Below are 25,655 nucleotides of genomic sequence, written 5' to 3'. Positions count from 1 at the left end.
GTCTTTTATACAGGTAACAAGCTGAGATTAGAAGCACTCCCTTTAAGAGTGTGCTCCTAATCTCAGCTCGTTACCTGTATAAAAGACATCTGGGAGCCAGAAATCTTTCTGATTGAGAAGGGGTCAAATACTTATTTCCCTAATTAAAATGCAAATCAATTTATAACATTTTTGACATGCGTTTTTCCGGATTTTTTGTTGTTGTTATTCTGTCTCTCACTGTTCAAATAAACCTACCATTAAAATTATAGACTGATAATTTCTTTGTCAGTGGGCAAACGTACAAAATCAGCAGGGGATCAAATACTTTTTTCCCTCACTGTATGAAGGCCGCCCTGGCACACGAGGAAGTCGGTGGCTTTTGTCTCCCCAGTGGCGATGTTTACACATCGCATCACGTACTTAGTTCAGGCTGAGATGGCCTACATGATGCACAGGACATGCTCAGATAATTAATTGTCGCTGGTGTTGGCCGTGAGTGGGAATCCCGAACCCGGGTCGCTGGTTTCGAAGCACAACGCGCCAACCACTAACACACTCACACAAAGGCAAAGATCCCCCGTATAGCCTTAACAGACTGTTGCTGCAAGTGCTGCCAACAAGCGCCTATGATGAAGGCCGGTACGGCACACGAGGAGAGATGTGGGTGGCCAGCACCACGCTCGCACACACACTCACTAACACTCGCCGCCACGTGCCCTCTCACTTCGCGCATACGCATAAAGACAAATACCCCCCCCCCCCCCTTGTAGCCTTAGCAGACTTGTGGAGGCGAGTGCTGTTAGCGGGAGTCGAACTCGGTTCGCCGGGTTTCGTAGGCACACTCGCTTGCACACTCACGCCTGCTCACACAGTCATACATTTGCACTCGCACACTCACGCACAACACTAACCGTAGCATATGTTCTCTGGTGTGGCATGGATTTTGTGAGTAGGGAATCACAAGCCGTCCTGCACAGGAAATCGTTCATAATTGCATTTAAATCGAGTTTTAATTCGCTAATGTGATTAATACAAAAAAATAAACTTCCTTCACAAGGAGGGTAAGATGATGAAATGGTTTAGTTTTATTTATATATATATATTTTAAGCGATTTGTTTATCTTTCCTGTACTTTGCACTCCTATCTTGTTGTTGTGTTGTGTTTGTTGTTGTAACGTTTCTACCTGCCCGTGCTGGACATCCGTGAAACAGCTTTATAGCTCATCGAATTCCTCCTGCAGTCGAAATACTCATTCTGATTATGCAGCTCGAAGAGTGAAACGCGCATTCAAAACGCGAGTTGCAATGGGCAAGTTGAAAATGAAAGTACATATTGAGGAGTGCTGTTTGTTGCTGGCTGCTTGACGTGTTGGGTCTTTGGGTCCTGTGCTCAGTGACCGTGAATGAGAAGAGAAGAAAACTAAAGAGGTGAATAAATAGAAACGGCATTGAACTGGAACGCAAGAGGGGGGTGAGGGCAGCGAGCCCTTGCCTGTAAGACTGGCAGCTCACCAGCAGTGATTTAACCATAGCGCGGCTCTGCCGAAACCGGTCCAGGGTTGTGCGTGTCTTGGAACACTGCAGCTGAAATGACGCACTCCCAGACGCCGGTGCTGCTAATGGGCTATGCAATTACTAATACTATTATTTTCTACGTGGAGAGACGGCTATGGGACGCATTGCCGGCTTTTCTACTTCGTTAACACACGAGCAAGCCGCAACGTCCTTTGGGCGTGACCGTCCGCCCTGCAGCCAGCCAGCAAAACTTGTTTTAAACGCATGTTGCCTATTGTATGATCGTGAGAGCGTGGGGTGTCGAGTGGCTGGGAGGAGGCGTGACGCTGGCACGCACGCGGCTCAGCCTCATGTGAGCGCAGGAGCTGGTGCGGCGTGAGGCATCAACGTCGCCACGAGGGAGACAAAGGCGACCGAGCGTGCTTCTGGCCACCCACCCCCCCTCACCCCCCCCCCTCACCCCCCCCCCCATCATGTGCCAGTGCCGACCTTCATAGGTTGCAACAGCGCTTGCCCCAACGGTCGTTTTCAGGCTATCTGGGGGATCTTTATCTTTGTGTGTGTGGGGTGGGGGTGATTAACAGAGCGTCGAGGGAAATCGCGATGCGTCACAATCACTTTCCCCCCCCCACCCCCCCGTGGCTTCCGCGCCCTCCACGGAATTTGGCCGCCGCCGCTGCTCGCGAGCCCGCGGAGAGCGAATTTAAGGGCACCGATTGGCTCAGCTCCAACGGTGGCTCGGGGTGCGGAAAGCGAACTTTGCTTCTTGGCAAAGCGACGTTGGACATTAATCAGCGTCACGCTCACGTTTCGGTAGCATCTCAGCGGCGCTTGGAGGGGGCTGGGTGGCGTTCGTATGGAGGGGGAGATGGGGGCTCCCCCGCCCTCTCTCTGTTCCATGAGAGCTTGTTCTGCGAGAATGAATTGCACCGAATCACTCCTCTTAATTGCGTTCAAGCTGAAACTTTCCAGGAGGTGTTCCGCGCTCGGGGTGCGGCGCAAAGGTAATTTACGCGGGAGTGCCGCTCACTGGGGAACCATACCTTGGTGTCTCGTGCTCTCACATTGTCAGCTGTTGCCACGGTCCTAGAGTGAGAAGTCAAGCGCTAGAAAATCAGTTTCGTATTTTAACATCTTTCAGATTTGTTGCAAGAGGAAAAGAACAAAAACAAATCAAGATTCTTTCCTATTCCGAGCGCCAATTTTTTTTCACATTTTTTTGGCGGCGGGTAGGGGTGGGGTATGTTAAATACACACACACACGAGAGAGAAGGCAATGGAGGTATAAGACCACTCCAGCATAGCGAAGCATTCATGCCCCACGCCATTAATCACAGCATTAGTTATGCAATCTCAGCCGGAGCGACGCTCGCTCGTCTAAAGCGATGCCAAGAGAGCAAGGACCTTTGGCGCTGCTAGAGAGAGAACAAACCGCGTGTTGTACAAGAGGGCCCTGCTCGTGATGACGACGATATAGGCCTCGCCGCTGGCTTGCGACAGGTAAGCGCTTACTAAAAACTAAAACTTTTTTTAATTTTCATTTTACCAGGTAAGGCCCACTGAGCTATATAGCTCCTTTTTCAGAAGCGACCTGGCCACAAATGATAGCACAACGAAGTGGCTTATCGCGTTGGAATCTCGAGCAGTCAGATACTCGAAACGCGTAATGTTGATTCTAAAATGTGGAGGGAAACCCCGGAGGACCCGGAGGAAAATCCACGGGACCGCGGCGAGAGAGACACGCAAACTCCAAATATACAACAGGCGTCAGGGTTCGGGATCGAACCCACGAACCTCCCGTACACCAGGCGAGGTAATTAACATCTCGCGGGGCCGGCCCACAGACGCAGGGCCCACAGTGAGAGCGGTTTTCGGCGCGAACCGGGCGACTCTTCATGGGTGGTTGCACTTGGCGGTGGCGGCGGTCGTTAACGAGGAACCAGTTTGGCAATCGGGAGGGCGAGAGGGCAGGCGTGGATAATTATCGCCCGCAGGTAACGCGGCTCGAAGGGAGGCACGCAGCCACCACTGCCGCGGCGCTGAATGGCCACGGCTTCGCCGCTGAAGGTGCACACGCTCGTTATGTTATTTAATTTGTGTTATTGTTGTAAGAGACGAATGCACGGTTGCCCGATTGGAACCACAATCGTTGGCCCTAACGCTAACTCGCACCAATACCACCACCACCACCTCCTCATCCCCGCTCCCCCCTGTTCTCCTCCTTCTCTATTCACTGGAGGCTTCCACCTCTTATGCCCCCGAGTTCCTTTTGCTGCCCTGCTGAATTAGCCACCCGCTGGTCTTCATTAGGGAAAGAAAACAAAACGTGGAACAGGCAACGCACGCTAGCGGCCAACGCCGCCACCACCACCACCGGCCCCCACCACCACCACCACCACCCACCTACCCACCACTCCTCCACTGCAGCACGGAGGCCCTCTCTAAGTGTGATCCATGCAACTCCAGAGAGCGTTTGATATCACGGGCCAAAATAAGCAAACAAAAAACACCCACGTTAAATCTGAAACATGCATTATATATATTTTTAGTGCTGATGGTGGGGGGCGGCGTGGAATAATTTGTACTTAAAAAAATTGGGGGGGGGGGGGAGGCACTTTGTTCTCTTATTTTTTTAATTGTGTGACCTGTGGCACAGATATAATTAATTGAACTCACCTATACGATGTGCTATTGATGAGATGGACAGGTGTTGTCTCGGGTCAGAGCACTGGGTTTGAAGGGATCCAGGTTTCAACCACTCCTCGTGATTACACTGGGATATCGGCTGCAGTGAGTTGACAGTATCAGTCTGACAATAATTCCCGCTCTGAACATCTTAGCGTCGGGTTGACTGTCGTGTGACGAACATCTCCATTGTAGGGTGTGCAGCAAAGATCAGTGCTCATAGGGTGGATAAAAGAGGTCACTTGGCAGGATGTCAGAAGTAGTTCTGTGATAGCTACTTCTGCAGGTCGTTCTCCAACACGACATATGGCACGGCAAGAGTTAACTGTAAACCTCCTTATCTCGTGACATGCCATCGATAGTTAGAAAAATAAGGTTTTAAAGAATACAGTGTTGACAGCAAACCCAAATGTCACGAACATCCGCAGAGAATGCACCAATGGAGTATTCCCACTGCCCATGTCTTGTCACGCTTGGTTCGATCTCCCGGCGTGGACTAGGTTAACTACAATTCGTTGGTCGGCAGGGCCGCGTGTGGTCGAGAAAATCGTGGGGACTCCCACCTCTTCCAAGTCATCGGGCCAGGGTGCAAGAGTCGGCCAAGATATCCTCTGGAGGTCAGAGCTCCCTCTAGTGGAGGCGCGTCCGAAGGTCAGCGGTGGCGGAAACAATTATCGCAGGGCTGCGCCTTAACCTACATATCGGTGTTTGCCGTGGATTTTCTTTTTTGTTGAAGCCCATTCATTCACAGAAGGTCCATTAAAAAAAAGTTGAAAAGCCTTTTTCATTCAGTCAGACTTGTGAGTAAGACAATACAAGCATTTGCATGGAAATTTAAATACAAAGGTTATGCGTTTCAGGATTACTTAACCTTCTAATGTGGGCGTGTTTTTTTTCTGATTTAATGCCCACTTGTAGCGTGAAAATAGTTTGGGGCATTTCAACTCAATTCTTTATCATTTCTGCCCTCTACTGGTCAAAAAACAAACCGCGCCTTCCAACTTTGCGGCCAAACCGCAACACGACAGTGCAGTGCTGTACAGGGTGGTTTAATTATCTAAAACTTAATATTTTTTTTAAGTAAGGGTTATTTAAAACAAAAATTAATACGCAAAGAGACAACAACTAAATGTTAGGGGTCAATACATTTGGGGGGGGGGGGGTGTTACAAGACATCTGGACCACCACCCTGTACAATACCGTGCTGTGTATCTCGCCGGCAGCCTTAGGAGGCTTCATTCATCTCAGCCGGTTCTGTCAGGGCTCGCTGATCCGGAAGATATGTCGAGAGTCGGCACACCACATCCAGTATAGCTAGCAAAGGGTGCGAACGAGTCACGGGCATACTCCCAGCCTGCTAGCAATCCCAACAATATAGGATTTTTAATCCCAACAATATTCAATGAATCATAATGGCGATGCTGCTGCCGCCGCTGCTGCTGTTGTTGCTGCGTCGCCAGCGGTGCACAGACAAACAACAACAGCTCAACAAATTCGTCAACAGCACTGCGGCCTTAAAAAGTAAAACGCGTTTCGTGCGGTGGCCCTTCTTCACAAGCATACGCAATGAGTGCTAAAACATGCAAGCTCACGTGGACCCACTGCCGGATGATCCTAGTAGCACATGCTACGGGCCCGCACTTTCAAGGGCCCCGCGCTAAATGCTTTCAAGCTATCAATTCCGTTTCAGTGATTCTGCACTTTCCCTATTACTATAGTACTATACCGCCTTCAACTTTTATGAACGACCGGGTGTTTAAGGTTAGCGATTTGTCGTATTATCGGGCTGTATAGCAAATGAAAAAAATTCAATTACTTTACTATGCAAGCTAAAAATGCGTGTTTTAATATATACGTGGTTTTTATTTATGTAGGGCCCCTTTATAACATATGCTACAGGCCCTGCACTAGCTTCATCCGGCACTGCGTAGACCCACTGCTTCAAATATACCCAAACCCTTTACGTTACCACGCTCGACAGTCAGCATCGCGAGTGTCTTCACACAAGAGATGTGTCGTGCGAACGGCCTCGTCGCTAGTGAACTAATGAACACGGCAACCGAGCGACCCAGGCTCTCTGCATTGCCATCGGGGGGGGGGGGGGAGGGGGTTCGCTTATACAGCAGTGCAGAGGCGCGCGCGATCAATCAGTGGGATTTCTTTGCGTTTCCACGAGCGTAGTTCGCTCTGCGGCAGGTTCAGGAAGCAAATATCGGTCGGGTGTGAGGGTCAAGCAGTTGGGTGCAGCGGTCAGCGCGCTGCGCTATAAATCCGGACACCTCGAGTTCGGTTCCCGAGCGCGGGCTGACAGCGTTGGCGAGCGGTGTCTGAGCCGCCCCTTTCACCAACCCGCAATGGCCAACGTGGCCCGGCGTACGGTCGAACAACCATCTGTGGCCCAAATAGCTGTGGAGGTCATCCTCATCCAGCAGTGGATTGACGAAGCACACCCGTGATGAGGTGGCATCACTGCAATTCCTCGCTCACGCCACTGCCCGGCGGAAAGATATTCTGGAGAGGGGCCCTCTCTCTCTCTCTCTCCGGAGGATGTTTGGCCTACTCTTCCACGCACGGTACAGTAACTGCGGCGGATTAAAAAACAAAACAAATAGCGCAATCAATCGCGCCAGCCGCGGTGGGTCTCGGCATCGCGGCGGGGGAGTTTGAAGCGCAGACGAATGCCAGCCGTTCTGAAAGCAGTGCGTCGCCCACACTTAGCAAGGTCGATGCAATTCGCGCTAACGTCATCAAGTACAGCAAGTGGTGCTTTAGTCGCAAGGTATACAAAGGTCCCCTTACCCCACCACCCTCGAGGCCCGCGCCAAGATTCGGTGTGACGGCTCAATGTGGTTCGAGTTATCCGTAATGGGCGAGCGACGCTCCTAACGTGTCTGGAATGCGGCTGGAGGCGAGAGAGTAAACAGCGACATCCTCCTGCGCCCCCCCCCCCCGTCTCTAAGCGAGCCATCGCGGTGTTAACATCGGCTCCCACTGGCGAGTCGTCGTCACAGGGCATGTGACCTCCATTGGGGTTGGCGTTCAAATATCTGCACCTCGTGAGGTGATGTCACGGACGTCCGGCGGCCGTCTGGAATGCTCCTGCGTCCGTCATTGTACGATCGCACTCATGCCACAGATGAACCGTGATGCCTTGGCCGATCTCGTCAAGGAGCACGAATCACCGTCACGCGAAGTCCGCTCAGGTCATCCCTCGTAGCGGTGGCGACTTTTTGGCTGGCATCAAAAAAAAGAGATGGTCCCTTGCAGCGCGCGCTTCCGTATGCACTTCTGCGGTCGTCTGGAACGCTCTTCCTTCCAATATTAGGAAGCCACTGGAGCTGTGCGCTTTTAAATCCAGATTGAAAACTCATTTCTTGATAATTGCGTTTTTTGCATTAAGATCGTCGTCCTTCCCCCGCACCTCCGATTATCACAGTAGGCTACGTACGGTGCGAAAATAGTGTGACAATACATACGTACAGCAATACCCCGGTTTACATCGGGGATGCGTTCCTGAAAGGTGCAACGACGAATATCGAAACGACGTAGATCAAAGCGATTTACCGGGTGGGTGGGTGGGTGGTGGAGGCAAAGGCTGAGAGGTGACGAGACAGGAAGGACGATGCTGTCAGCGACCAAAGTGTGGGGTTGATGTGACGCAAATCAGGTAGCGGTGTTAATAATTAGGCTCCAACGTGCGTAATTGCCAAACGACGTAAAAGGTGGAGACGTAAATTGGGGTGTTACTTTACCGTGATACATGAGTCGCAGTGTCGCGCCCAGGTCCCTTCTAAAAAAAAGCGCTTCCAAAGGTGCATTGTGAATCAAGTGCGTGTGTGAGTGAAGGCGACGATGCTGAGCGCGTGTGCTACCATTGAAGTAGTTTTCGGTGTTCAGGGTTGAATCGCTGAGGACAGCAACGTGGTTAAATTATTTATATTTTCATCCGCCAGCTTTCATATCGCTACGAAACAGATACATCAATGATTAAGTACAATTTGAATCATCATCTTCAGCATCATCATCATCATCAGACATCGTCCATCCACTTCTGGATGAAGGCCTCCAGCAGCTGCCACCATCTCTCGCGATCCTGCGATGTAGTAATCTACGCAAACACCTGCACGGGAGCTCAATGCATCGTTCCAAGCTTTAAATCGCTTTTACTTAATTTGAAAATCTATGAGCTGGTAAAAAATTCTGGTGACGCGAGTTGGATTCCAGTACAAACGTGGACTGGTTCGGTGAGTGCTAATACGTGGACTCCACACCACCCCCGTCCACAAAATCACACCGAGGCTCTCATCAATACATTAATTGACAGCGGGCTGGAAAATCGAAAAATTTCGAATTGATCTTAAAAAAAAAGCCCTGAATGCAGTACCTTGCGGATAAAGCCCGACTCGCTACCGTGGTCTTTCGCGAAGACCACCCCACGCGCCGCACGCTTTAAACGTCTCCTCCGTGGAAGTACAGAAAAGTAGTCCTCGTGCCAGGGTGAAATAACAACATAGGAGGAGGGCGTTTGGGATGAAATGGCTCTGGATTTGATGACGTTACTGGCAGTAAAATGTAATTTAGTCATCGGAATACGAGTGAACGTTTGGCTCGGATTATGACTGCTCTATCTCATGATTCTTCACGAAATTTGATTAAATTCAGCAGCCAGTAATACCTTTTTTTACTATTAGCGCCGCATAAATATATATGTGTAAGGCAGCGTGGATTAGCGGCGGTAGTAAATTTCTCGCGGTGTAATTTTTATTGGTGTTAAGTCTTGTTAAACCGTGCAAAAATTAATGTGCCCATAAAATGATCAATGCGCTGCATTGTTATTTTACAAAAGTGCCTTATTAACACTGTCCAACTAAGGTCGAACGCATGAACGCATTAGCTCCGTTCGTCTTGCTCTGTAACTGGGGGGGGGGGGGGTCATAAAAACTCGAGTAAAGTCGTTGCAATGTGAACAAGGTTTAATTACGAAATTGTCTTCCTATTAGGGACTTAAGCGAGAGAAACCCAGGCATGTTGATATAAATTTCGTGCTAAAACTTGGCAACGAACATTGCGACAATGAACAGTCTAATTATTGGACGCTTTCCAGTGCTTATGTATTTAGTAACCAAGCGTCATTCACTCGATTAAACGTGGGTTTGGAAGAAAAAAAATCTATAATACAGGACAGTCCTTTGTCAATCCACTACTGGATGGCCATGCCATATCAATCGTTGGCGATGTATGGACCATACTTCACCACCCTGGTTAGAAGGAACTGAAGGCCCAAGACCAGTCCACACATCACTCGCCATTGACGTTACCCACGACTGGGGATCGAACCCACTTGTCAGGCCGCCGGGTTCATCGCTCAGGGCGCATGCCACCATGCCACCATGCCACCATGCCACCGCTCTGTCTGCCAAACAAAAACGTATTTTCTTTTCTCTAATGATTGCATCGGGGGTGCGGTGAATAAATGTCAAGGCAGAGTAGGCTACACGTGACAGGTCTCGTCCGACTATGGCAACGAGCACGGATACGCTGTGACAACATCGCGTAAATCCGCCCCGAAAATAAACGGTCACCGAGCCTCTGCAGATAAAAACCGAGCGCAGTTTTGAACGGAACGGAGGTTGAGTTGTTTCTCCTGCGTCGTACCGTGAACCCTGTGTTCACAGAGAGGAAAAGTATAAACCCACTCAAGAGAAAACACAGACTTTAAAATAAAATATGTACAGGTGGCACCCATTAGCAGAATTAGCTGCCACCCCCCTCCCCTCCCCCCCCCCAAAAAAAAACCACATTCGAATCCAAAAAGTTAATATATCACGAATATTTTTTTAATTCTTTACTTAAGTTTGTTCACTTCCAACGCGGCACGGGGTGAGACTGCCAAAAGTTCTGCGAGCTTTCAGACAGAGAGGGCAACGTGGTTTGTTTTTTTTTGTTGGCACAGAAATCCTTCTCGCCTGGTCCTCCAGAGGCACCGCCTCAGTGCCCTGTCGTTGTCGATTGAGATCTCCAAGCTCGACCTGAATCACTCGTAAGCCAATACCGCGTCTGCTGTACTTCCAGCAGCACATCGCATCGCACTGCGTGCGCCATTCAAAATGTTCCCCGCGCCCTCCCCCTCCCAACCCCGCCCCCGATAAAAAAAAAAATGGGTTTAAATATAAAGAGGAAATCGCGAAACTGATTTTTGTTTTTGTTAACGTTAGAACGGAACAATGTAGCTCATTTCCCAAGCTGAATAAATAGCCACGTTACCGTGACATCACTGCAATTGCACCGCTGCGGCGAACAGATGGACGTGCCGCTCAGACCAGAAGCGTCGCCTCTCCGGACGCTTCTGGCCTGAGGCCCCTCTCACACGACCCGTCGGTGCAACAGAAAATGACGCCGGGTGGAAAACAGCAAAAACAACAACAACAATAACGATGATGACGACGACGATGTTGTAAAATGAGTCAGGGTAAATTGTGACGCTGGTAAATGAATGCCGCTACAAGATAATACACCGCTGTGATGTAAATTGGGCACACGCGGTGTGTGTGTGTGTGCTGCATATAAATAGCGTATAGCATCCAATCGTACACGGTGGTGAAAGTGAATGATGCTTTGCTGAATTTTTTTTTTTACCTTCGAGAAAGAGAAAAACAAACACGATTACGAGTTCGGAGCGGTGGCACCGTGATTAGCGCGTTGCACTATGAAACCGGCGACACCCCCGGTTCGATTCCCAGCCACGGCTAACGTCAGTGGCGAGTGATGGCGGAACCAATCCTGCCCCTCGCTCCCCCCAGCAACCCGCGGTGAGCGTTGCGGTGAAGTATGGTGAAACGAACAAAGCAAAATCCGTCGTAAACCGACATGCCATGGGGGTGGGGGAGGAGACTGGAATTTATATTCTCATGTTATTAAAACAATAATACAATTCCTGAACTTTGATATAAATAACCACAGGATCGCGCAAAATTAGAAACAGTCAGCGCTTTTTTTTGCAGAGAAAAAAAGTTAGCAACCTGAATAGTTTGAGACAAAAGTCTAAAACGTGAGGATAACAACGCTCATTAAAAATCAACGTCTGGGTGTTACATCTGGCAGTTGTTAGTGCAGCGCTCATGACTTGGTTAAACCATTTCCAATTCAAGTCGCGCATGCCCATCGTGCAGCGGACTTGTAATGCGGAGTGAAGGCTGGTCCCAGGGATAAGCATCCTTGGTCGTGAATTCCAAGCGGGGAGGTTCGACGCGGGCATGGATATTCTACGGCGCACGGGCCATACATGTGACCCACAACTTCAATTCAGAATTTATCAGAATCTTTATTTCGACTGGAGGAGGAGGAATCCGATGAGCTATGAAGCTCTTTTTCACAGTCGGCCAGTAGGGGCGGGTCAGCGAGTTACAACAACAAAAACAATACAAAAAGTAATTCAAAAAAACAACGGTAGGAGTGCAAAGCAGAAAAAAGGAAAGCACGTGACGAAAAATGTAGAAATATAATGTTCGAGCAAATTGCAACAGTACGTAAATTCCTGCCGATTTTTCAACACGAAATTGCAAGCTCGGGCAAGGCACCAAAACAACAACAACAACAAACACAGTCCCAGACTGCACCAAGACGTAATTGCCAAATGTGATCCGAGTTTTGGTGTCAATCGTGCCAGTGCCCAACTGCACAACGACCGTGGTGTCAAGTGATAAACTTTCTTCTACACCGCTGGCATCTCTTGAGCTGGTGCTGCGGACATGGCCAGAGATTGGTAACCTGTGGCTCTGGATACGCAGGGGGCGGGACTCTTTTGACTGCCCCCTCCCCGATAGTTGCGCAGGCAGTTAAAAATTAGTCAATCTTACACGTTATTTAATGGAAAGATAATTGATTAAATACGGCAAGTAATGGGTCACTATGGAATGGGTCTTGGTGACGACGAACTGTAAAACAGTCAAACTGCGTTGTTAAAGAATAACTAACTTGGGGGAGGGGGGGGGGGACTAAATAGACTCAGTTTATTCCATCACTTATTTTGTTCATTTAAATCCGCATTTGTGTCGTTATCTGCTGCTGTGCGTGCGTACAAGTCGCTCTGCGTGTGATGCCGCTCTCGAACTATGTTGGCCAAAGACAAACGCAAACTCAATGGCTCTCCTTCCTCTTTGAAAGGTCGCCGACCCCCTGGACGTGGCAAATGCTGGCACGTCTTCAAGTGTCGATTCATCCCCTACCCCATGCGCCAGGCGTCAACAACCGAAATAACTACAAGAGCCATTTTCCCCCCCACCCTTTCAAATTCGGTAAACGCATCAACAACAACAACCCTCAATATTTGTTGAGAGCCGCGATGCATTGTGGCCGTACTTAAAATAAAGAACGTCACGAAGCGGTCTTTGAAGGGGCGCCGCACGCGGCTCCGGACCCGCAGGTTGGACGAGCGACAATAAACCCGTGCGGGGCCTGGGCCACAGCGAACGGCAGCGTGTCACGCGTGTGCCGTGTGCCGTGTGCGCCCTCTACTGGACAACGCCGCCGCCGCCGCTGCTGCTGCGTCTCTCTCACTCTCTGCCCGTGAACGGGGGTGCTGATCACAGACACCGAGAGAGAGGGAAGAGAGAGAGGGCCACGCAGTGCCGGAGCAGCAAAAGCAGCTACACATGCTACGGGCCCCGCACTTTCAAGGGCCCCGCGCTAAATGCTTTCAAGCTATCAAATCCGGTTCAGTGATTCTGCACTTGCTCTATTACTATAGTACTATACCGCCTTCAACTTTTATGAACGACTCGGTGTTTAAGGTTAGCGATTTGTCGTATTATCTGGTTGTATAGCAAATACAACAATTCCAATTACTTTACTATGCAAGTTGAAAATGTGTTTTAATATTTACGTGTTTTTATGATTTAGAGTCCCTTTATAACATATGCTACAGGCCCCGCACTAGCTTAATCCGGCACTGGGGCCACGGGGTGGACATTGCGGTCACACCACCATAGCGCCTGCCTTCAATAAACTCCCCCGAGTAAACAAAACCTGGGTTTTGTTTGGTCACTGCAACCGCAATGTAGTTGCGTCCCGAAACGAACTCATGTGTTTTTGTTATTTGTTTCACACGAAAACTATTGTGTGTGTGTTGTGTGCGGGATGCAACTGCGTCGGCAGTGGTGAAAATACGAAAGTTACCTATATCGCGCCGCGTACAATAGAATTAAGAGTCGAGTTGAAAACAGATGATTTTAGAAATGTCCGAATTTGTTGTTGTTTACCTTGGGCACGCAGTTTACTGGGAAATGAGTTCCAAGCCCAAAACTCAGATTTGTAAAGAAAACTGCGATAACATTTTCAAATGACATTTCAGGCAATGGTCCTTTTTCACGGCAGTGAGATGAACGATCAGCACCCAGCATGGCCGAGGAGGCAGCCAGGCTGAGTGAGTTCAACCAGGCCCAGTCGTGAGAACACAAGCACTATGTATGTTGAAATTATTCCGCACCGTACGTAACCAACCACGCTCATTGGAAGTGGGGAGGAAAGGACAACAAACTAAACACAAAAAGCAGTCCTACAGAAAAAAAAATCTAGATTATTTAAAAGTGCATAGCTCCAGTGGCTTCCTAATATCGGAAGGAAGATCGTTCCAGACGGCCGCTGAAGCGCAGTGACCGTCATTGTTCGATGGCCGAGCCAAAAGCCGCCGCTGCGAGGATGACACCGCCGAGTTCATGTACTGGTTCATGCTCCTTGACGAGATCAGCGAGGTATTGTTGTTCATTTGTGGCAAGCACTTTGTGTGTGTGTGTGATGAGTAGCGACCTCATAAAGCGTTCGTTCAGCAACTGGAAGCCAACGCAATCCGCCTCAGACACCGGTGGAAAGAGACGTGGTCGACTGAACAGGCTCTGGCTTGAAAACAACCCCATCACCAGCAGAGACTTCTCAATCCACGTGTTGGCAGCTTCGTCAGCAACTGAAGACACTCCCAGCAAGTCAGAAGAGCTTCGGCAGAAGTTCTCGGCGTGTGGAACAAAACGTCGGACCTCGTGCCGCGAACAACACGCGGTACAACCCTGAAGATGCATGGGAGCGCTCACGGACTGTAACGCGTCCCAATGAAGATAGGATCAGCTATCTTAAAGTATTCTTACATGATACTAGGTTTTTCCCCTTTTTTCTGGCAACAAAACAGGTGTTAAGATATTCTTGGTTCTTTCGGTAAAGTCACGTAGAAGGGAAATAATAAAAATAAAACATAAAAAAATAAAATTCTCACGACGTTTCGGCCACAACGCAAGCAGCCGTCCTCAGGTGAAGAACAGAGCTGTCGGAAAGACAGCGTCCTAATGGGGAGACAGCGTCTTTCCGACAGCTCTGTTCTTCACCTGAGGCTGCTTGCGTTGTGGCCGAAACGTCGTGAGAATTTTATTCTATTATGTTTTATTTTTATTATTGTAATATTTCGCCTCTAAGTGACTTTACCGAAAGAACCAAGAATATGAATCCCTGCAGTCACGAAAGCTTTAAATCGAGGTATTAAGATGTTAAAACACCAAACTGAAACTCTTAATAAGGAATCATGTTTGCAATAACCACAATGCTTGTGGTCAGAATGCAAACAAAAAAACACTGATAGTATATGCATTGTCTTTGAAACTGATTGGTCCACACCAGAGACAGCTTTCTTTCAAGCCTCGTCTCAAACGGTGTTAGACCAGAGGACGCCAAAAGGCGTCGCACAGCACAACGACAATGCACTATCAGAGTAATGAGGGCTCAGGGTGTGCAGCTACATCATGGGACTTCCTTTGCCAGTACCAAAATATTATATTGGGCTTTTCCCTTTTTTTCTGGCAACAAGATTCGTATAGTGCAGGTTATCAACATCTTTCCGGCACTCAACGCAATTGTACAATATAAAACTAGATTCGAAGCTTTCGTGACTGCAGGAATTACTCTTTGGTTCCTTCGGTAAAGTCGCGCAGAAAGAAAATACGATTAAATAATAATAGAATACGACGTTTCGATTGCAACACAAGCAACCATCATCAGGTAAGAATGAATGAGAAAACAAACCTAGTAAACTTAGAAATGTAATGCAATACAACACAGAGAGTCGGCTAACACAACAGTCAACACCCTGTACAATATAAGTTGTACTCCTGGCTCACAGAGTGCGGGGAGGGTGCACATAAACGTGTGTAGCACCCAAGGTATCATTAGGAGATCGGAGTATGTGTTCATGTTGGACTTCTTTCGCGCCGTACGTTGCCAACCGTGCTAATCGGAGGGGTCTTAAAACCCACCTGTCTTTACACGCTTTTCCCCGTAACTTGGCCTCCATGCGAATCGCTTTGAGAGCTTTTGGCGAATTGCGCTGTAGAAACCCGAGTTTATTAGTAGTAGTATTACCACGAGAGGTAACGTGCCCTGGCACTGATGAGTAACACTCGCTCTGCCTCGGTGTTGGCTGTCGTACCGCAACTTGCGTTCAATGAACCTCGAGACGGGAAGCGCATCAGCAGCCAAAACACGTGGGCCGAGCCCCGAACCGGGTTCTCGTTAGGGAGAAAGAGATGGAAAGAAGAAAAAAAATCCGAAATGAAATAAAATTAAGCACGTGCTGCCGCTTATCCACAATTGCGTAACGCAAAATCACAGCACAGCTGCGCTTTGCACGCTCTCTCTCGCCCCCACTCACTCTCCCCACTCTCTCCCCGATCACTCACGCTCCCCGCTCTCTCTCTCTCTCCCCAATCGCTCACGCTCTCCGCTCTCTCTCTCTCTATCCCCCCAATCGCTCACGCTCTCCGCCCTCTCTCTCACGCTCTCCGCTCTCTCTCTCCCCAATCGCTCACGCTCCCCGCCCTCTCTCTCCCCAATCGCTCACGCTCCCCGCTCTCTCTCTCCCCAATCGCTCACGTTCCCCGCTCTCTCCCGCTCCCCGGCTCGCTCGGGCTTGCAAAGGCCAAGGGGCCTGACAGCTCATTAGACGGCTGGCTGCAGGTAACGAAGGGGACGACGGCGAAGGGGTTCCCGAGGCCCCCACCCCCCACCCCCCACGCGAGCCCGCGGCGCGAGGCCCTCCGACCCGGCGTGACTGACGTCGCGGGCCATGGAATGCGAAATGAGAGAATCGGGCGACGAAGGGGGACTGGGGGCCCTCGTGCTATGGTATTAGGCGATTTTTGTTTTGTAAGTGACCGTGTAACATTGCTATTCTTTCCCCCCCCCCTCCGCCGTGTGTAGCGAGCGGTACAATGCAGACGGAGGTCAAATGTCTGGCAGCCGGGCTCTGGCTGCAGCGAGACGAAGCCACGTGGTAAAGGCGCAGCTCTGCAAGCGCTCGCTAACGCCACTGCTGTCGCCTCCTGGAGGGAGCTTTCGAATGGCACGAGATAATTGTGCATGCGTGTTGAACTTCGTGCGCACCGTACGTAGGCGACCGTGCGAATCGGAGGTGCCGGCGCGAAGGACGACAAACTCGACGCATAAAAGCAGTTCCCAAAGAGATCGAGTCTTCAACGTGTATTGAAAAGTGTGTAGCTCGCAGTGGTTTCATAATACCGGAAGGCAAGAGCGTTCCAGACGGGCCGCAGAAGCCGCACCTGAAAGCGCCGCGCGATGCGGTGGCCAGCGCCTTTGTTCGATGGCCGAGCCAGAAGCCGCCGCTGCCGCTGTTGCTGCTGCTGCTGCTGCGAGGACGAGCGGAGTTCGCGTGATGCTGGTTTGTGCTGCTCGAAGAGCTCAGCAAGGCGCACTGGTGGTGGTACATCTGTGGCAATGACTTTGTGGTGTGATGACCGGCGACCTTACAACGCGTCCGGTGGACGACTCAGAGCCAATGCAGCTCAGCGAGCACTGGACCGACACGGTGAGATCTCGCAGGATCCGTAACGACACGTGGCGACTCCTCCTCGTGCCATCGTGTGGCACGCGTGCAACATTGCTCCGTTGTATAGCCTCTATTTATTTATTTGTATTATCAGGCCTTGCTGTTCGAAATTATCCCAAGTTGGCAAGCATTAAGCTAACAGTGAAGGGTAAGACAATGTAATCAATACGACGTGAACGGCTCGTAATTGTCAGCCGTCGACTCCGTGACAAATTGAATCCAAAATTTGAAGCGTACGCGTCGCAAAACTTGAAGCGTTCCTAAGAGATCGCGTTACAAGTAAAGCTCTAATCAGGCATGCTTGGTTGAAAATGTACTGTGGCCTTTAGAATGTCTGACATTTAATATGCGGGGTAAACTGCTTACAGGTGAGTGGCTTATATATATTTTTACTATAATAATAACGATGCCCTTTAGCCACACAAATTAGATTGAAGACGCGTTTTTTTAGAAACTGCTTTTTGTGTTTAGTTTGTTATCCTTCCCCCGCACCTCCGATTAGCACAGCTGGATACGTACACAGTGAAAGAAGTTCAACAGAAAAGCCAAACAGGATCGGAATGTTTTGGCCAATTTAACGAATGATTGTCTCCATAAGTTAATGTCAATAACCTTCTGGTTCATCTTCTTTGGTTCTTTCGTTAAAGTCACGTAGAATGTGAATAAAATAATAAAATAAAATAAGACAATAACTTTCTCACGGCGTTTCTGCCACAACACAAGTAGCCCTCTTCAGGTGAAAGAACAGAACTGTCGGGACGACAGAGCTTGAATGTCTGTCGGCAGTTCTGTTCTTTCACCTGAAGAAGGCTACTTGTGTTGTGGCCGAAACGTCGTGAGAATTGTATTGTCTTATTTTATTTTATTATTTTATTCTCATTCTACGTGACTTTACCGAAAGAACCAAATAAGATGAATCCTTGCAGTCACGAAAGCTTTAAATCGAAACCTTCTGGTTATATATATTGCTATGTGTGTGTGTTGTTTCTCTAGATTGTGTCTTCAGTTCGACAGGCTGTGACTTGTTGTCTGGTAGACTACGCAAGCTGTGTATGCACGCACGCGAAGTATGATGGTCAAATCAAGAGACATGCAAGCTCGTTCATTCCTAAGCGTTCAACGGATTGATGCATGGCAGGTCCACGATAGAAGGCGACATGTATTTATTTTTTGCATTTATTTTCGCAGGAAAAGTCTCATTGAGTCTCAAGATTCTCTGCGGCAGGGTCCTGCCAATTGACTGATCGCCAGGTTTTTTTTATTCAGCATTGGGGGAATGCTTTGGCCGATGCCAGTTACATCGTATTTGTTTTTTTTATCTCCTGGAGGAAACCATAAAAAAACCCGGAGAAAACTTATGCAGAACAGGAGGAGAATATGCTCCGTGGGTACTCTGGACTGGCCATGTGTGACTCTGTGACTGTGTGTGCACATAGCCTGGCACAAGCGTCGTGGTGACGTCACCGCCACTTAGTGGTGAATGGCGGTTGTTGTTGTGTCTTTTTTAAGTGGGGAGCGGTGGTGCAGTAGCGCGCTGCGCTACTAACCCAGTGACCCGAGTTCGATTCCCGCTCACGGCCAACACCAGTGACGGGGCCTCCCCTAGGTCTACTCAGCCTCAAATGAGTAACTGGCGTGGTGTAAAAACATCGCCACTTAGGGAGACAAAGGCGGCCGGGCGTGGTGCTGGCCACCCAGCTCCTCGTGTGGCGTGCCGGTCTCCGCAGGTGCTCGCTAACAGCACTTGCTCCTACAGTCTGTTAAGGCTTCTTTGTCTTTTAAGTGAATCTTTACACGATAAGGTATTTGTTAACAGCTAACCATGAGCCAAGCAGATGTGTACCACATATTTCTGTTTCACATCAATAAAAAAGTAGACTGACACGTCACATCATCTTCGGGATGAGGAGTGATTGGCATCCCTCGACGAAATTCTTAACAGAAATGGCACCCGTGCACAATGATATTTACTGAACGCATACACGTATCGTTTTAAAATGACTTTGAATGCTTATTTATTTATAAAACTGATGAAGCTGTTATTTATTTACGTGTTATCGCTAACGGTGCACAATGATTAGCCGACAATCCGCCCAGTGCAAGAACAGCAGACTGACAGCCACGTGTTCTGTCAACGTCTGTTGTTTTCAATCCGCTAATAATAATCAAATACATTACTTACGTCTGTAAAATATAATCAATCATTCCTCTTTACTTTTAACAACGACAAAAAACACCTTTCACTCGGTTTTAAACCTTCCTATTTGTTTGTAAAGTTGTGCAAATGCCGCTAAATTAAAGTGTATTCCTGCCCACGACAGCGATGACTACGTCCTGCTCTATTTAAGGCCGGAAGCAGGTGGATGGCTGTAGCGGTAAATGGCTGGCGCGTTGTTTGCGATGACAAACCTTACTGGCTGCGTCGGGTGGTGGAGAGTTACGACGACACATTTATACTTACGCGATCTAACCCAAAAACGTTCGATTACGAACGACAGACAGTAAGATGCTCAGGAGCTAGACAGCCAACGTTCAGAGAGGTCTCCTGGCCACGACGAAAGGGCTTCAGGAGAGAGAGAGCCGGTCTGCTGTTCCTCCTCCTCTGTTGAAGGAGCGCAGATCACAGTGGCTTTACTCTAAGGCTCCAAGTAAGTTCCGGAATAAGCTAATGCGGGGCCTGTAGCATATGTTATGAAGGGGCCCGAAATAAAATAAAAAAACAGGTAAATGTTAAAAAACAATATTTTGTTAACTTGCACAGTAAAGTAATTGTATTTTTTCATTTGCTATACAGCCAGATAATGCGACAAATCGCTAAGCTTAAACACACAGTCGTTCGTAAAAGTTTAAGGTGGTATAGTACTATAGTAATAGAGCAAGTGCATAATCACTGAATCGGAATTGATAGCTTGAAAGCATTTAGCGTGGGGCCCTTGAAAGTGCGGGGCCCGTAGCATCTGTAGCTACTTGTGCTACTAGGATGATCCGGCGCTGTTATCGAGCACCTATAAGGGGGTGGGTGGCCAGCACCACACCCGACCGCCTTTGTCTCCCCAATGGCGATGTTTACACGCCGCGCCAGGTAATCAATTTGAGGCTGAGACAACCTAGGGGAGGCCCGGGACCAGTTCAGATAATCGTCACTTGGTGTTGGCCGTGAGCGGGAGTCGAACTCGGGTGAACAGGTTCGTAGCGAGCTCACCGCTGCATTACCCTATCCAGGAAAGGGTTGTTGTACCCAGGCACCTGTGCCACTGTTGGAGAATGTTAAAGCAGGCACCCACTGATATCGGGGCACTGATGGAGCCAGAAAAATCTGCCTGATCGCGTTCTGCCTCCTGCCAGAGGCTCCGGCTCAGACTCACACGCGCCGGTCTCGATCGTAATTACGTCTCAAAGGCTGGCACGGCGTGTTCTCAAACGTGACTCACCTGTTCCAGACAAAGCCACGTTGTGCAACACACAGTGCGAAGCATGCAGATCTGACTTGTGCTTTGGTGGATTGAGCACGGGGTGGGATATTATATCTGGAAGCGTGTGACTGTAAGTTGCCTCCAGTCCTTGCGAGCGCGTCTCTGTCTGAAGAGTTTGTCATCATTTGCATCGAGGGTTGTTAGAGGCAGCGATTTTTACTTTCCAACGATTGTTTTCGCCAATTTAGCAAATTCTGCATTTGCGTTACGGTTATCTTTACTTGGCGACAAATTATTTGGACGATGCTGCGGCTGCTGGCATTGGCACTGGTACACAAGCACAAGTAACAATAACAACAACAACAAAACGTAGTCGCCTTCCTAAATATATATTTACAATTACAATGGGCAACGTTCGGGAAAATGGTCCTGATTCTCATCTCTGGCCCATGTGCGACGCCTGTAATGTTGCTTGACATTGTTGGTGAGTGAAGCGCCTCTGGTGGCTGCATGAGGTCATGTAAACCCATCACGTGCTTGACGTAAACAAATCAAAACAATGATCCTTATATAAGAATAGGTTTAACCCTTTCTGGCAATATAAAACAGTTTGTGTTAAGATTTTAAAACACAAAACTGAAACCTTTTGCAAGGAATCGTGTCTGCATTAACCACACACGGTACTTGTGGTGAACATGGAGACCAAAATAATGCTCTTGTAGTATACGATGCATTGTCTTTGAAACTGATTGGTCCACAGCTGAGACAGCTTTCTTTAGAGCCTAGTCTCAAACGGTGTTAGACCAGAGGACGCCAAAAGGCGAACAGCACAAAGACAATGCCACTATCAGGACATTGAGAGCTCGGGGTGAGCTACACTTACTACCATTGCATGTTTGTTTGCATGTTCACCACAAGTACGTGTGGTTATTGCAGGCACGATTCCTTGCGAAAGGTTTCTGTTTGGTGTTTTGACATCTTAACACAACGGTTTTATTGCCAGAAAGGATAAAACCTATTCTTATATTTCGATACGGGCAAGAGAGGTCCCACAAGGAGCCTTATTACACACGCGAGTCAATGCATGCATCCCGAAATCCATCATCTGTATGCCCCTGTCGCAGACACACCGCTCTTCCGTATTGCAGGTAGAGAGACAAAGAGCTCATTAAGTGGATTCATTTGCACAAAGTTACGCTCGATCAATTGTTGTGGTCAATGACTCTGGTCCCTTGAAAAATGCCTACTGCATCGACATGCGGGAAACCCCCACACCTCTCCCCCACCCCGGTCAGCCACACGCGTGAACGAGACCTAACAACTCCCAATAACACCAATCCATTCCCACTGGCTCCCGATCCATTGCCAGATCCTGTGCACCACACTTTATTTTCCACCCACACGCAACATCCCCCCCACCCTTCTCACCCCCCCCGCCCCAAAGTCGACCGGTCTTCAATTTAGTTAGGCGCCACAATGGCTAAGAGATGTTAACTACCTCGCCCGGTATGCAGTAGGTCGTGGGTTCGATCCCGACCCTGACACCTGCGATTATTTGTGTTGCTGGTGACTTTGTGTATTTCATATCGGAATCGCCTCCAGTGCTGTTGCTGCTGGCGGCAATAAAAGTTTTTTAAAAGTCAAAAGTCTATCATCATCACGGTGGCTAGGAGATGTTAACTACCTCGCCTGGTACACAGGAGGTCGTGGGTTCTATCCCGACCCTGACGCCTGCTGCTGTATATTTGGAGTTTGCGTGTCTCTCTCTCTCTCTCTGTGGTCGTGTGGGGGTCCTCCGGTTTTTCCCTCCACATTTAGATTCAACATCGCGCGTTTAGAGTATTTGGCTGCAATAAATTTCCACGTGATGCTAAGCCACTTCATTGAGCTATCACTTGTGGCCAGGTCGCTTCTGAAAAAAAGAGCTACATAGCTCAGTTGGGCCTTACCTGGTAAAATAAAATGTAAAAAAAAAGTTGTATAGTTCTGTACTACGGCGACTCTCAGTCCATAAACTTGCAGATGAACAACCACTCTCCTGGGTACGAGATGTGGTTATCCAAGCTGCTGAGTCTTTTTTCTCTGTTGCTGAAATGCTCGTCCTATAATCTTTCCGGAGCATCTCATAATCTGGAAGAGAATAGGGGGAGGGGGGGTCACGTGTTTGGTGTCATCCGCCCAGCGCGTAGCACCCCCCCCCCCGCCACCACCACGTGTAGTAAGGCGGTGCTGTGCCCACTCCCACTTTTAAAGGGAGCGTGCACACTCCCACCACGCGACACAAGCACGCACGTGTGCGCGTGGTGTGTGTTGAACTTCTTTCGCACCGTACGTAGCCAGTCGTGCTAATCGGAGGTTCGAGGGAAGGACAACAAACTAGGCACGAAAAGGAGTTCTTAAGAAATGAGTTTTCAATCTCGATGATTTAAAGGTGCAATCATCGCCTCCTGCGAAAACGCGGCAGGAGCCTTCTGAAAAATCTGCCATAAGACTCGGTGAGACTTTCCTTTGGTGGACAAGCGACATCATAATAATCAAGACCACTGCCGTGGCGTGGATGCGCCAATAATCCGAGTCGTCATTATTCGGTCTGCACGAGTTACAACTCGTACGGCGCAACACGCAACACGCATTTTCGGCAATTAACAGATGCCCGCCGGCAGTTGATGTGCTAGCCAGATTTTAACGATGTCTTTGGATGTACTGTACTCTATGACATGTGCAATTTTAGATAATAAAAAAACACTCAATGTGCGCATCGGCGCTTTGGTGTGCTGCACTTAGGCGGACACTGCACTTCGCATGACGCACACGTGTTATATGCAGCAGCAGCAATAGTCATGTACGGCCCGGTTTCAATCCACTGCTGTATGAAGGTCATCCGCACGCAGTGTCGGTCATTTGGGTTTTTTCTCTATCCAGATGCAACCTTTTGAATGAATCCTTTAAGAGTTTGAAACAACATCTCGCGAGCGAGGGGTGTCCACGGTGTCGATGGACACGTGCGTAGCAAAACACGCGATTGTACGACCTTGCGTCACCACGCTGATCAGTGCGGTTCGGTGAAGGGTTGGTCCGGGATCTGTTCGGTAAAATCACACTCGCCGTCTCCTCCCGGCGACTGACTTGTCGCGAAGTAAAATATACAAATATACAGCGGTGGATTTACCGGTCTCCAGCGGCTGCAGGGTGTCGCTGGAATCGCCCCTCGGTGTACACCGCGCACGAAGTGAAACTGTCGACTGATTGTATGGGCAAGTGTAAGAGAATCGATGGTTCCACCGTGGCATCGCTGGCGTGAAGATCGCGCGACGCTGATTGACTGATGCCGCGGTGAAAGCGCCGTCAGCGCACACGCAGAGTTGCACAACGAGGCACAGACATCTCGGCTGTGCAATGCATTCATAACCGTGATTCTTGACAGCAACGGCGTTAAACACACACACACGCGCAATAACAAACAAACCCACGTCTGCAGTGAGCCATTACATTACTACCGTCAAAAATCATCGGCAGCGTCAGAGAAATTCCACTCGCAAGCAACGCCCAAAGGGTCATTCACGTGCCGGACATCGCGATGTACCCGCGTGTGGAAGGGGTAGAAGCGGCGAGTATCTTTGACGGATAGATTGATCGCTAGGTGGATGGGTTGTTGTATGAAGAGATGGAGGGAACAATGCGCACACTGCAGTTGTGTCTAGGGATGGACGAGATGATATCGTGGATGACCGAGTGGATCAACAAACTGACGCGGTTTTTTGTAATGTATGAAAACGTATGCCTGAATAGGTGGACGGACGAATGAATGCACGCACAAGCAGAGGTACGAATGAAGAGACACGATTATGTAATGAATTGCTGCCGCCTGTAGTGCCGATGTCACGACAATGTGCGCGCACGTGCGCGTGTGTGTGCGCGCGTGTGTGTTCAACGGGGTTGCTTCTGCAGCGAGGCGTCCCCAAAAACTCACCGGCAGATCCTCCCGCCAGCACCTGGTGGAACGCCTCGCGCAATCTGCCCCGCTCTTGCACCGCAATCATCTCTCTCTCGGGGGGGTGGTGGTGGCCCTTCGTGCTCCCAACAGCTAGCCGTGCGTATCTCTCTCTCTCCCTGCGTTACGTCTCTCCCCGTGTCTCTCTCTCGCTTGCCCCTCTCCCCGTCTCCGCTGTCGGCGTCTTCAAAGGGCCAGCGGCTGCGGCTGCTGCTGCTGCCGCTTTAAGATCCGCTGACGATGATGACGGCGGCGACGCTCGCCTGGGGTTGGCTGCCGTCGTCTATGACGCAAACGTGGTGAGGCTGTGTGGGCGGGGCCGTTCGTACGATGGTGGTGGTCGTGGGGTGTGCGCGTGGCCCCGTGGAACAATCACGCCGCGTCGATCCCCGCCCACGCCGTCAAACTCAAACGGAAGTTTTCGTCTCTGACACTGTGACGTAGAAGCGCAGGAATCCCTCCACACCGGGCCCCCCGAAGCGCGGGGCCCGGTGCGGTCGACCCGATTCATAGGAACGACTCTGACTGTGGATTTGGCGTTGGTTGGTGTGATGATGATGACGTTGGCGGTGGGGTGATGCTGTGAGCTGGCTTGGTCCCGCGGGGGCAGGATGTGCATTCCTTTGGTGGCCTGGCCGGTTTGTGCCCCGCGGGAGGAATCGTTGACGGCACCGGACTTTGCTTGGTCTCGATGATGTATCGTTTTCTCCGGATTATAAGACGCACTACCCCCCCAACCCCCCAAACATCTCCGCGCTGATACCCCTTACTTTATTTGAAAGCATAAGTTGCAGGTGCGTCTTTATAATCTATATAAACTATATATTAAAAAAAATTACCAGGTACGGCCTACTGAGCTATATAGCTCTAAACCGGAAGTCTTGGGAAACGTAGGCGTCCCCACACTTTACCCCACCACACGTGACCTATTTTAAAAATTTAGTATTTTACCATCTAAGGCACACTGAGCTATTTAGCTCTTTTCAGAAGCGACCTGGCCACCAATGATAGCTCAACGAAGTGGCTTGTCACGTGTGGAAATGTAGAGCAGTCCGGAGAAAAAAATCATCCACGCGACCACGGGGAGAGAGACACCGCAAACTCCAAATATACACAAGCAGGCATCGTCAAGGTCGGGATCGAACCCACGGCCTCCGGTGTGTGACCGGAATTATTTGTGAAACAAAAA

The 25,655-nt window shown here is 49.4% G+C and overlaps 1 protein-coding gene across 1 annotated transcript in view; it reads right to left on the bottom strand.

The window, feature by feature from the left end:
* The window catches only part of SLC25A21 (solute carrier family 25 member 21), a 140,083-nt gene extending 114,824 nt beyond the window's left edge, over positions 1–25,259 (bottom strand). The window contains exon 1 of the mRNA XM_032948334.2: positions 24,446–25,259. Within this exon, the coding sequence (XP_032804225.1) occupies positions 24,446–24,515 (70 nt within the window). The 5' untranslated portion in view covers positions 24,516–25,259. The remainder of the gene's footprint in view (positions 1–24,445) is intronic.
* Between the last annotated feature and the right edge of the window lie 396 nt (positions 25,260–25,655).

The sequence above is a fragment of the Petromyzon marinus genome, chromosome 6, assembly GCF_048934315.1.
Source record: "Petromyzon marinus isolate PM22_M1 ecotype Great Lakes invasive population chromosome 6, UKy_Petmar_22M1.pri1.0, whole genome shotgun sequence".
Classification (NCBI taxonomy): Eukaryota; Metazoa; Chordata; class Hyperoartia; order Petromyzontiformes; family Petromyzontidae; genus Petromyzon; species Petromyzon marinus.
This window is presented reverse-complemented; position numbering and strand designations above follow the sequence as displayed.